At 43.0% G+C, this 14,355-nt stretch overlaps 1 protein-coding gene across 1 annotated transcript; it reads right to left on the bottom strand.

Moving 5' to 3' along the window:
• Positions 1 to 5,247: 5,247 nt before the first annotated feature.
• LOC135495282 (zinc finger protein SNAI2-like) lies at positions 5,248 to 12,458 on the bottom strand. The gene is made up of 2 exons (XM_064783746.1): positions 12,374 to 12,458; positions 5,248 to 6,173 (listed from the first exon to the last, which is right to left on the bottom strand). Exons 1-2 carry the CDS (start codon positions 12,456 to 12,458, stop codon positions 5,248 to 5,250), a joined length of 1,011 nt encoding a protein of 336 aa, XP_064639816.1.
• Between the last annotated feature and the right edge of the window lie 1,897 nt (positions 12,459 to 14,355).

Below are 14,355 nucleotides of genomic sequence, written 5' to 3'. Positions count from 1 at the left end.
ATAAGTTGCATCAACTGATGGTGCACGCACGAATGCAATGTGTTGCAGGCGCAACCAGACAGAGACGTGTAGTTTTTGAAAATTAAAACTGACAGGAAAATATACCTGGGAAGAAAGATACCTGCACAAAATGCACAAGAGGTCCCTGGCAAATTCACATGTGGCTCGAGAAATACACGCTTTTGTGAGTCACTGGTCGGGAATCCAGAAGCATGCACATGGCCTGGATCGTCTTTCACATCAATGCGAGCAGTTATCTTCGAAAACACATCTCTAGGATGTTTATGCAGATCTCAGGTGGTGGTAGAGGCGACAGTCCTTGCACAAATAAGTTATCTTTTTATAAAATGTGAGGGAAGGCATGCAGCCACGGCTACGCCATTAGCAATTTCGGCAAAAAATCATTGCAAATGTACTGTCAAACCATAAGAAAGAGACACATTTATTCAGTATTCTGTTAGACAAAAATGCCCCGTAACAAGATGTTGCTTCATGTGCAGGGAGTTGGGTCACTGAGGAAAAGATTGCTCAGATGCTAGGGATATGTTTGCAATGTGGCATGAGTTAAAAAGGACACCACGCACAGAAAGGAAAGAAAACTAGGAAGTGTTCCCAACGCGGTAAACAAAGGCACCTTGAATGATGAATGAGAAGTAGGATTGTCAAATTGGTGACAGTTGATGAATCTGATGTCAAATTGATGAAGGTTTATGGATGTGAATTGGGATGACGATTGTCAAGTTGGTGGCAGTTGATGAATGTAATGTCAAATGGATGAAGGTTTATGGATGTGAATTGGGATGATGATTATCCAATTGGTGACAGTTGATGAATGTGATGTCAAATGGATGTAGGTTTATGGATGTGAATTGGGATGACGATTGTCAAGTTGGTGGCAGTTGATGAATGTAATGTCAAATGGATGAAGGTTTATGGATGTGAATTGGGATGAGTTGGTGGCAGTTGAAGAATGTGATGTCAAATGGATGAAGGTTTATGGATGTGAATTGGGATGATGATTATCCAATTGGTGACAGTTGATGAATGTGATGTCAAATGGATGAAGGTTTATGGATGTGAATTGGGATGACGATTGTCAAGTTGGTGACAGTTGATGAATGTAATGTCAAATGGATGAAGGTTTATGGATGTGAATTGGGATGATGATTATCCAATTGGTGACAGTTGATGAATGTAATGTCAAATGGATGAAGGTTTATTGATGTGAATTGAGATGATGATTATCCAATTGGTGACAGTTGATGAATGTAATGTCAAATGGATGAAGGTTTATTGATGTGAATTGGGATGATGATTATCCAATTGGTGAGAGTTGATGAATGTAATGTCAAATGGATGTAGGTTGATGGATGTGAATTGAGATGATGATTGTCAAATAGGTATATGAATGTGTCTATTGAATGGGCGACTGTTGATAAACGTGCATAAGGATGACCAGTGTCAAAAGGGGTTGAAGGTTAAGAAATATGAATAACAAATAGGTGAATTATGAAACGGGTGGCAGTTGATGTATGTGAATTAGGGTAGTGCATGTGGGTCGGGTGGAGGTTGGTGAATGTGAAAAGATGTAAATGGGTGGTTGTTGACGAATGTGAATGGGAATGATGAATGACACCAAATGGATCTGTATTGGGATGATGGGTTTTAAATAGGGAACTGTTAATGGCTGTGAATTGGGATGATAAATGTCAATGGGTGAAGGCTGATGGCTATGAACGGGAGTGATAAATGAATGAGAAATGGGTGACGGTTAAATGGCTGTGAATTGGGATGATGGGTGTCAAATGGGTGAAGGCTGATGGCTGTGAATTGGGATGATAGATGTCATATGGGTGAAGGCTGATGGCTATAAACTGTAGTGATAAATGACAAATGAATGAGTGAAGGGCGGTGGATATCATATTGATGAATGTCAATTTCCAAAAAAAGCTATGAGAATGAACGAAATGATGAATTGTGTGGGTTTGTGAACGTCTGATAAGACCAAGGTAAGTATTTGATGCGCTGAGTGGATTGAGAAGCGAGAGTCATGATACTCTCATTTCTCAGGTATTGAGGTTTCATGTTACTCGAAATCAACCAGATAGAAAAAAGCGAACCGGACGTATGGAGTTTCCATATGTTGAGGACCAGAGAGTGACACCACCTGCGTTTTTAATGCCAATATGTGGTTCATTTCGGCCAGGCTGAGTTACCCCATAGCAAAACAGTTTTGGACGTCACCTTTGACGGGTGACCGGAAGTAGTGATAGTGCGCCTCTAGTGTTCCAGTTATAAATCACCCTAGGCGACATGGCCATCTTAAGTGGTAAATTGGAATTAAATCGGCGATTTCTAAGTGATGGAGGAGAATAATGTGCTTTGGGATAGTGCAAGGCCAACCTATTTGTCATCTTCTCATGATACCCATTATCCCTCCGAGACTGCCACCCATTGGTTGGCCTTGCCATGTGCGAAATGAGGCTGATGTAATGGCGTTGGATTCTGAATGACAAGAAATTGTTTCTGGTGAAGTGCAGCGGGATGCTTCTCCTTTTAGACTGGATCAGGATAGACACTCGACACTACAATCTGAGGCAGGAAAGGACAACCACAACTGTCAGCTATGATGTATTGGATATACCTGGACATGTTGCAGCAGACGAACATGCTTTTTTCGAGGTGGATAGGGTTCTGTGAGCAGATACAAAAGATGAGTCAATCGGGCATCGGATAACGGCCAGGTGAGATATTGTACATGCCGCAAAATAAGTCCAAGAACTTCTTAGTTCTGACTGAGACTGAACAAAGACAGGTAGGAAATCGCTCACAGGATGGTGTCAGCCATCTTGTAAACATTTGACAAGGGCGGAACCAGGTCCTAGCCGTGGGAATTGATGAGGTTAATTTTCGCGTGCAACACAAAGTTCAACAGTCATTTTGTATAAACCTGAGAGGGGCGTCACCATGGTGGTGTAGGTCATTTAATACCAACAAGGAGAAACCACTGCATCTCATTATATTTGTGAAATGTCGAAGGTCCCAGTTTTTCTAATCCAGGTCAATTTTCTCTCGGTCTCGCTGAAACAATACTTTCAAAATGGGCTACCCTGGATTCTGACTCAAACCCAAAATGGCCACCAAAATCCAAAATGGTTGCCAAATATCCTAGAATTGCTCTCCTTATCTTTATTTGTTCTGCAAATATAGACCTTCAATGATGCATGATAGAGCAGAGCATATCACTGGTACTTTTGCAAGTTTAATATCAGGCCACGTCACCGAAACTTCTCTTTGCCTTACGAGTAAGTGCAAGACGATCGCCGCCAGTGGCGACGACAGATCAAGTCAAGCATACGATAGGCAGAGCACTGATATACATTATCAGCCAGACATCCTCAACTTTATGTTTGTTGACATCTAAACTCTGCACAGGTTCCGTCAGAAGTGCATACCGGTACATGACTTCGTAATGCATGGATTGAAAAATGATACCTGTAGTCAGTGGTATGATGACTACCAGACGCCAATGAAGGTGACCCCAGGGCACGACCATATTTGGTCGGGACACGCGACTAGGCGCGCGGAAGGATGAAGATGCTAATAAAACATGCCTCACAGTTGGAATCACTGGAAGACTGACAGTTGCAGGAGTTTTTTTTAGAGAACGCATATTTTGTCGTTTAATCATGCTCAGAAAATGTTAAAGTTTTCACCCTAGCTTGTTTATATTGAAGAAAAAAAAGTAATTTGGGGCTTTTAATGCGAATTAAGTCCTCCACTCATGGTTGGGCACCCCAAAGGATGTTTATTTTGGAAGCAGTAAGTAATTTAGGGCATTTCTAAGGGTGATCGGAGCTGGATGATGGTTGACAGGGGTTGAGCTTGGACACATCATGTACGTGGTTGGTCTCTGTCAAGTTACCGTAGCCTAAGGCTAAAGGGCGTTTTGTTGAAGACTGGTTCATCACTGTGCAGAAAGGAGGGCTACATCATCCCGCAAACGAGCGATTTTTGTCGCTTCGACCAGCGATCATGATTTATAGTGAAATGTTCGTGGGCACACAGACGAATTGCTGAGCGTGATTTCATATTTTTTCTCTGACCCGATCGGAGGACAAGTTAGAGAAAAAGCACAATAGCCCTGTTGACTTTGCTGGTAGGAGCTCCCCTAAACACCAAAAACAGCCTGTAATCTAGGCTTTGTTTGAGCAACCTAACAAACATCATTATTTTGGTTCGAAAATGTACTGAAATGGAGAACAATGTTATCATGCTATACTACCCATAAGAAGACGCAGAATATAAGACAATATTTAAACGAATAAATTAACTTAAATAACTATCGACACACTCGCGACCAAACTTAAACCAAGCATTAAAAATGAATAAATTAAAATAAATTATCAGTGACTTGATGATGATTGATTTTGAGATTACACAAAATGATGTTGAATTACAAAATATTCTATGTACACAATATTTCTACACGATTTAGTAAAAATATTTGGTCATGTATGATTTGAAGTGACTCTCGTTGCGTCGGTTTTTGGTAAAAGATGTTTTTCAGTTCATTTGAAACTCCCAAGAGAAAATATGCTAAACCATCCTTGGCCAAGAGAAACAGGTTGACTGGTAGTGTGGGTAACATTCTTGGCGGGAATAAGTATGTTTATAACTTTTAACCAAAAACCTAACGTGACGAGCATAAACCTTGTCTCACCATGCCAGAGTATATGTCAACAACACTTTTTAAGACAACTGGTCATGTACTTGTATTTCAGTATGGTTGACCAGGCATTCACCACCAAAGTCTAGTCACAAACACATCTATCGATGAGTGTTGGTTGTTAGTTCTGCTGGTGTTTTGATCAAATTGATTTGGTGATCGATCTAGTGCATATAGCATATCGAATTCATAGTGCTTAAGTGATTGATTGGCTCTTGATGTTCATGCGCCTGTGTTCTAGCACGAGCGTCATCTGGCGTCAAAATGATCTGAATAACAACACACATCTCTGGATATGGCCCCATGACTGGTGAGACAGGTTCAGATATCGATGGTCACTTCCACATTCGTGCAAAACGCACAAAGGAATGTGGTTACACATGGAATTATTCAAAGTGGCGTCCACCTTACCAGCTGCTGTGCCTCTTGTTTACCTCGTGACGTCATGACAAAATCGTCATGACATCTTTGAGAAACAATGCACTCGTGACGACTCTGCATCACCTTTGGCCTCCTCCTCAGCATTGCCTCATCTTGCGTTCCGGGGAATCTCCAGGATTCGATTCTCTGTCTGACGCTGGTCCTGGTAGGGACTCCCGCTCCTCGCTCGGGCTAGAGTTTCGGTCGTTGAAACGTTGCCCCCTCATGCAGGAGGATTCCTCGTGTTTGTAGAGGTAGCTCTTCAGCGCGAAAGCTTTTCCGCATCGACCGCAGACGTATGGTTTCTCGTTGGAGTGGGTCTGAATGTGAGCACGGAGATTGGACTTGTCGGCAAACGCCTTGGAGCAGATTGGACACTTGAACGGCTTTTCCCCTGTGTGGGTACGAATGTGACCTTGAAGCAACCATGGTCGACTGAAACGCTTGCCGCAGAATGAGCACTCGCAACCTTGGTTATGCGTGCGCACGTGCATACTGTACGCCGGCATGGAGACGTAGACCTTCTCGCAGTGTGGACACTTCCTTGCCTTCTTGTCGCTGAGGCTTCGATGCGTCTGACGATGACGCGCGAGGTTGCTGGACGTGCTGTATGTTTTTCCGCAGACTGTGCAAATATGCGGCTCCCCTGAGCTGGAATCGGTGTCGTCCTCTGCATCGCTCAGACTCTTCACGTCCCCGGAGTGTTGAGCAATGATTTCGTTGATTTTCACCGCGCGGGTTGAGTCCCTCATTCCCTTACACCGGTTGTTCCTCGACCTTTCCCCGTCACTCGACATGGAATAATCTTCATCGGACTGCGGCAGGGAAATAATGGAGGTGTGAGCAGTGAGTTCTAGAGGAGCAGTTTGTTGATATGGCTGTGGAATATGGGCGATGGATGGCGTGTAGTGGAATTCCCTGGTCTGTTGAGCGGCTGCCTTGAGCCCTAGCTGGATGGCTCGGTCCAAGAGACATTGTTCCCATGTTGATGCGCCAAAAACGCTTCCGTATGAGCGAAATTTTTCTGAAAAGACAAGAGGATAGCTGTGTTACTTGATGTGACAGAACAAACAATATTTCTGCCTGAAAGAATACGGATTAATCTTATCTGTATATGGAATTTGTTGAATCGCGCTCTACCAGCTAGGAATAAATTTGCCAGTACAGGTATCTGAAAGGGGAAAAAGTATCATTTGAAATATAAAAACGACTGAGCTACACATTTTAGATCATCTTTCCATGTGAGGAGAATCAGCAGTTCGTGAAGCGCCATTCTGAGGGAATGCAATCGAGGATGGCACTGTGCAGCTAGGTGAAGCAGTTGTACAAGTATGTCAACTGGCATATTCGGCGATGGTACATAGTGATCATATCCGGGGATCACGGGCATCGAGCACGTGGTCCTGATATGGTCCAACTGCTGGTGGGAGAAGTCGGCCTACAGAATCAAATAAGCTGTTCGGTTCTCCTGGTTTTTAGGAGAACATGACACCTGTGGTAGAAATGGAATGGAAGCCGCAGAAACATGTAGACTATCAAGCGTGACGCAGAGATAAACAAGGCCGGATCGAGAATACCTCAACGTCGAGATTGTTCGAATGCCTCGAATTCATACCACCATCGCCATCTTCTTTGGAGGGGGTAATAAGGTGCAAACCACCTGCAGTATGAAACGTGTGAGTGCTGGTGTTGGAACCAAAGATCAGTAAATCTCGCAAGGGTTTAGCATTATAAGAGCGAAAATCACGATATCACATGACACGTGACACTTCCGAGCAACCGGAAGTAGCGATAGTGGCGCTACACGTGCTCAGATCGTCGGTGACCAATCATCATAGTGCCGACCTTGTGATCAGTCTTTCATTGGCTGTACGAGGTTTCGCAATTTGCACATTCGAGAGGAAGGGAAAGGACTTGATTTTAGTTTGCAGATGATTCCAATTTCATCATAGTTCTGCTGTACGTTGGTGTACACCGTGAGCTTTAGACACGTGATGTTCAACTATTTTTGAGGTGGAATCGACCCCAAGACTTGTTGATCAATTCTAAAGGCATAGGTGAGCATCTGTTCATGAAATAACATGCGAGAGATGTGGACCAGACAAACAACAAGACGGAACGATGAATCATCGGAGATCGTCTGGACGGTTGGCGAACTCATCAGCAACGAACAAGCCTTCGGGCCGGTTTTTAAAGCTTCACGAGATTGAATCACCAAGTAGGAAAATAAAGACCCTGCCAGTACTATCGTCGGTGGTGGGCCACTTGTTAAGATATGATTGGGCGGATCGGGTTCCTTGAAAGTAAGAGATAGTGGGAAGTACCCTGCTGAAAGACGAAGGAGCATGGCCCTTCGGCGATCGCAAGTGGTGGTCTTCCTGATCAAAATCGACAGTTGAATCCATCGATGAGAGGAGAAAGAATTCTTCCCGAATAGTAGCTATCGGTTATATCTGTCCAGGGGTTACATTTGTTTATAGAGAAAACTCCTTTTGTCCCAAGCAATGAGGAGTCTCCCTGCCAGGATTTGGAGATTATGAGAATGCCTTCTGGGATCACCAACGACAGCCAGCAGGCGTGGATACCGAGGGTGGGGCTAATGAAATGAAAATGAACCACATGGGCGATATTTCTCTGCGTTGCCATGTCTTTCTTGTATTCCTGGATACGCACCCGGCGAAAAAACTAGGCCTTTATACTCCATGTACATCTAGATGAGTTTCCAGGAAGCACTCTTGATTTGCAGTAGCCGTTACCAAGGAGTCGTATGCAAATTAGCCTGGTCGAACCAAAACAACGCTCGACCTGTCTCGGCAAGCATAATATTTTCATTCAGAGCAAACGATAGACATTTATTTTGATTGACTTTGGTCAAAACATTGAGACCTACTGCTTGTACAGATATACCTGCAGATGCGAAGACGCAATGTAAGTAAAGTAAACAGTCTAGGCAGTGATGCAGTTTCAGGGAAGAAATCAGTGGAGCTGCTTACCCGGGGACTCGGAAAAACCTTACTCCAGGGTATTTAAAGTTGGCTACAGTAACTATAGATCAGTCGGTGGATTGGTGACACTCATGCTTCTATCAGTTGTTTGTTGACTCTGAAGGTAGGCAAGGGGACTTGTGATCCAAGAGCAGTCCTCCCTAACCTGCTGATATTTGGTCCGGGAACCTGCCTTTCTTGGCTGACTCTCAACCGAAAAATTGCACTGCAATAGAATTTGGCTACAACGTAGACGAAACAACAGCAACTTTCCATTAAAACATCATCATAGTCGTTGTCCAGGTACAATTTTATCAAGGGGAATGTACATCTAATGGAATCCAGGCATGTTCCCAGATTGGGAACATGCTACGACCATTCCACATTTTATTTTCACCTGGGAATCATTTGGCTGAGGATCATTGGCAGCAGAAATTGCTGACGAAGCTGTTTTGGTTACTAAAACATCCGTGATGTATAAGTATCTAGGAAATGTCATGGAAAATTGTGACTGCAAGGAAACCGAAGATTCACATGGCCTCGGTCGAATTCTTTGCTATCTGAACGAATTCCATCCACAATGACGAAATATTATTCCGGAAAGCACATGCACTGCTTGAAAACACTTGTACCGAGGGAGGGGACTATGTCGTTTTAATGGACGCTATTATGAAAACACTATATTTATTCATAAGGATGTATTTTGCCAACCATTTTGGACCATGGTGACTCGGAATAGATCACGAAACGTAAAACACAAATGTCTTTGAGATTGCCCTTGATGCCCTGGATAATTTCTGCCAGGAACCACTCACGGGTTCTGTAACTTGACGCCACAACCAGTGGCACGGAGCCAATCATTCGGCAGCTTACGCCAGGTGCGCGGGCATCCTGTTGCTGAAAGCTTCTGCAACGTCAAATCTGATTGGTTGGGAAAACCTGTACATTTGTGTAACAGTAACATGTGATGATGTACAGTTCGTCCACGCAAAGTACGTGTGAAAGAAACGGTAGACACAATGAAATGAGTCGAAGGAGAATATAACCTTGTGGTTTCTTGGCTTTGCACCAAGCTTATAACATTATGATGAAGGTATGAAATGTGATATAAGTATACTGCCAGGAAACGCTTTCAGAAAGTGGGTAAATTCGCTGATGCAAATCTCGAACATTCGCAAATCTGCTTGTCGTTCTGGTCTGAAGGCAATCGAAGTTCAGGTGGTTTTGACTGAGCTTTTGAAATTTTTAAATAATTTTTTGCCAACACAAATGTGCACCCCTGGTTTTTAGATTTCGAAAAACCTCCGACAAGTCTGAATCGAGCTTTTTTTCTGAGAGGGTACAAGTGTACTTTATGTTAAGGCACTTTTTTCTGCAAAACAGGTAATCATGGCTACCCTTTAAAACGTGCCGTTTTTATTCCGTCAAATTAGCACTAAGCACTGATTCAAAATCATTGGATGATTAGTAGTAAATGTTAAGTAATGGTAAGGTTGGTTCTCTTCTTATTTTTTGCAATTACATCGTGACTCATCACCGATTTCAGATGATAACAAACAAGGTTGGCTAGCTGCCAGGTACCGATAAATTTTTTTAGTTCCAGATGTGGCCTGCCAAGAATCAGGAAGATTGCATGATCGCATTCCATCCCCGAAACGTTTCAAAAACGTGTTTGTTTACCATTTTAGAGAAAACTTGTCATAACTTGATATGTACCTCCTTTGTACAGACAGTTCTATGGATTCTCCAAATAAATCAATGCATGAACACGTTTCCGCATCTTGACCCGCAATGTTTTGAGATCGCTAAATCGTTCACACATTGTGGATCGAAATAGTGGTGACGCGAAAGCATGGGGGTGAAGATGACGTTTCCGATGTGGGAAAAATTACCAACAGTGTAAAGCATTTAAGAGCAGTTCCAGATTCTTTAGTTCCCTGGGCCTGGTTCTTACCTCCCCAATAATGCCAGGGTGGGGAGGAGCTTGTAACTGACCCTGATGTGACTGGATGTGTCAGTCTAGATTCGATATGACGAGTATGGCCCTTATAAACTATAAGCTTTCAAGGAATAAACAGTTATCGTAAATGATGCAAGTGGGAATTAACAAGATGTTGATTAAATCCAGCGGGATTCAGGTGTAAACATGCTCAGCAGCCGGATACCGGCATTAAACCCGTCGACTGCTCAAGGCTGAGGACAAAGAAGAGTAGAAACCTTGAGTAGAAACTAAAGTGGTTAGATCCTTCGAATATGATAGTGCACTGAAAGCCGCCGAACTGTAATTAATTTCTTTTGTTTACAAAAGAATTTCGTTGCGTGCGCGCAATTTCTGACCAGTTCATCGCAGAAAACACAGCTTCGTTTTGGCGAAAGGTTTTGCGAGATAACAGAATAGGATGGCTGCAATACCGAAGGCCACAACACCACAATTCAATCCAATCGCGCCTGGTTGCAAATATTTTACCCATCTTTACAAAGGTTTCGACCGCCGGTTGAGTTGGCTCGGTTGGATTTTGTCATCATGTGGTCATTTCTTCAGTCATGTCATGGCAAAATGCAGTATTTTTGGCCCAAATCATCTAATTTCACAATACGACTTGGGCCATCTGCACCACCTCATATATCCACCATTAGTACTTCTTGTCGAAAAAAAAGCACCTTTGAAGGAAAGAATGATAACGCAAAAGTTCCTTATTCTCAAAACTCGTGTGAGTTAGAGTTTTGCCATTTCACTGCTGTAAGTGGTATATGGCTGGGACAAAGAGCAGCACTTCAACCCTTCAGATGGCGCCGAGTTATTCTGGAGCTACATTGGGGTAAAACGCTGACCTTCGTCCATGATAAATTAGCTTACCATTTTCTGTTTCTTTGTTAGATACGTATGAGTAAGTCTCGTACCTGATGAAGATGTTAATGATTACAATCACCTGTAAGCATGCAATTCTATCGTAAACAACCACAAACTTGAATCATTGATTTAGTCATAGGCCTTGTTTAATCACTTTCTATTTCTAAAGGAGCATCATGGTCAAATGTTGAGCAACTACGGAATTAGTCAAAGGCCTGATTCTCCTAACGTTTTTTAGAATAGGCACATAGTTCCATCCAGAGACTGATTCAGTTTTTGCTCTGTTCCCATCTGCGGTCAGGACTCCGTGATGGCAAAAACAACATCAAAGAACTCTTCATTCATTTTTTTGCGCCGCATTAAATCAGGAGAAAGAAATCTCTATTTTCGATGAAATACGAACGAATATAGTGATGTCATTTTAATTTCCGAAGAAACATAAACAAACCACTTGGGTTGGTATACACTGCAGCCACAATGGTGCCGCTGTCTGCATATGAGTTTGTTTTGATTGCAGTATACGGTCAAGTGGTTGCACTGAGGACTGAGATTAGGCCTTCACGGTATCGCCCGGGTTGATCTCCTGCTTATCATTGGGATTAGCTGCATTGCACGGATTAACCTTGAGATAAGGGACTGCCAAATCCTTAGGAAGCGCCACTGAAAACGCCTTGGAAAATAGGCAACCCGTTCAGTGGTCGTCGAAGATGCCCAACCAGTAAAATAAATGGTTCACCTAATTATTTTTACACTCATTGACAGGAAATGCATCAGGACATGACATGGCAGTGCCTCAATATCTTAAACCCACATGTCATCAATTCGAGGAAATTGACAATCGTGTATGACAATGCACAACTATATAGAAACCGTATGGAATGACGAACGCCCCCACATTTGTTATTCGGCCGACAAGGATTGAAAAAATGGGAAAAAGGTCAAAGGATTGAGAAGTTTAGGAAAACACATTTTAAACAAGATAAGGGGCTAGAAGGTGGGGGAAGATCGCTGATGAGCTAGCTATACAGCTGATAGTAGAGTGTCACTCTTCCCACTCCAGAGGCCTAGCAAGCTCCCCATTTGATTTGGGAAAGTTTTTTACCCCCTGTATCCAACAACAAAGTAAAATATTTTTTCCACAGGAAGCACCACGAGAAAATCGTACTTCTATTCTATTCGAGTTGACCCTCATGACTTCTTGGAACTTTTCCTGGCTTGCTACTATAAAAATACACTAGCGTAAGTACGGGAGCTTCCCTTCAATCAACACTACCATTAGTCATGCGCAGAGAGGTGATACGGGAGAACAAAGGCTTGTCACTTTCAGCGTCCCAAAACTGAGAGTTTAAAAGTTTCTGCCGGGTTGTCACACTTGTGAAATGGACTTACCTTTTCTTTCAACTGTGCAGTCGTCTTCGGATGAGAATGATTCGAATTTATATCTCTTATTCGTGAAAAGAAAGGAACGCGGCATGATGATGATGGTGGACGAAACGTGAGCAACAGGTAAATGATGATGGCGTCTGATTCTGAATGCGCGCGTTACCTGGTGCGCATCTTCTCAAAACAAGTGGTAAGCTGTCACGTGATGCTTCAAGGAGCCAACCACCGTCAAGGAGCTTAGGATATTTTTAGAACTTTCTCACGATGTTCTTGCAGTTTTTCTGCCGGTTTTCGCCACGTGTTTCTGCTGGCAACTCCTCGCTTCGCTCTTGTGGCTTGGAACATTAGAGCTATGTGTTTGCTTTTGAAGGAGGATTAGTGGTATCTTAATATGTTGCAAGTGATAGGGGCTTTACTCGTCTCTTTGCTTCTCATTGACACTTTTCCTGTTGTTTATTTTTGGACGTATTATGTCATTGTCAGTCTTCAGAGAAAACAAAGGTCGCTCTTTCCTTGCTTTGCCCTTGAAGTGGCTCGAGGAATTCACATTTTGAAACTCGGCCAAAAGTTGCCATCACTAAAAAGCTCTTTACGTGGCATCTTCAATGAATACGGTATTGCAAAATGAGTGTGTTACTTTCATGCGAGGGCAGCAGTATCCCACAGAATGACGCATAAGAAATACACGAAAAGGAAGCAACGCATACCAGTATGTCAGGATGACCATTTTATGGATTTGCATACTCTCGGATATGGTTTTAAAAGATGTTTCTTCCGCAGAAATAGTTTTGTATATTTATTTTTCAAGGAACAGGAACGATAAATGTGTGTCATCCATTCATAATCATTTAGAGCAGTCACTTTAAATTAGGTCTGACCCCTGATGGGCAAACACGCGAGTCTGTCATCAGGCCCGATACGAGACACCCAACACGTGGGTCTCATTCAGCTCCGGCACAACCTACGACAGCCGCTGAATGTTACAGAGGTCATGGTAGTAGTTGTTGAAACATGTGGTGATAACGCATTCTCCGGCGACGAAGTCACCGTCACCAGGATACCTCCGAAATGACGAGTGCATGTAGGATCGACTACAGGCTTTAAAATTTATTCTCATAATTTCCATCGTAGGGCAACGTATGGATTGCAAAATGACGGAATGATGTCGTGAGGTATAAAACTGTAGGTAAGCCAAATCGTATCGTACCGCCATTGAACGATTTTCACGGCGTCACCGCTCGGCATCGGCGAAAAAACATCTCAAGGCATGCGGTTTGCTTCCTTCGCCCCTACGAAGAGCTGCGAAAGACAAAGTATACGAAGAAGGCAACAGCTCGTCGTTCATATGGATTGCGAAACCTGCCTCTACCAAATACATATTTTGAGCCGAGTATTTCCGAGGTGGCGACTGCCATGGAAAACGCTCTTGTAGAATTACTTTGCACATGCGCATCGTGGTTATCGGACTATTTTGGCTGACCCACTTTTGGCCCTCACAATCTTCTTATTTTCTTCTTCCTCTTTTCTTCTTCTGTCGTCCCTATGTGTGGTAAACCTCTTGAAGTCTCACGCTACCGGAAAACCTCCAGTGAACTTCTTGAAGTCTGGTAGCGGTAAACCTCAGCTTGGAATGTTTCAAACTCAGTTTTTTTCTCTTTTGACACATACGACCTAGCAAATTGACCATGCTATACGCATCATTTCTCGAAAAGGACATCTGTGTTGTCCTAAGCCATCCAACTCATCCAACTGGTGAGACCGAACACATAATGTCAATCAAATGTCAATCAATCGTCAAAAAGGTGAAACTGTCCATTCGGTAACTGAATTTTATACTGAATAAACCAAACGTGATCTGCGCGAGCTAATTAATGCAATTTGATATCAATCACCGAAGATTTGCCAGTGTCACCTATCGGAAAGATTTGACACTAAAATTCTGATATGGCCTACATGTTCCCGAGATTATCCTCCCTGCCCTTGCTCCA

The sequence above is a fragment of the Lineus longissimus genome, chromosome 11 (assembly GCF_910592395.1).
Source record: "Lineus longissimus chromosome 11, tnLinLong1.2, whole genome shotgun sequence".
Lineage (NCBI taxonomy): Eukaryota > Metazoa > Nemertea > Pilidiophora > Heteronemertea > Lineidae > Lineus > Lineus longissimus.
This window is presented reverse-complemented; position numbering and strand designations above follow the sequence as displayed.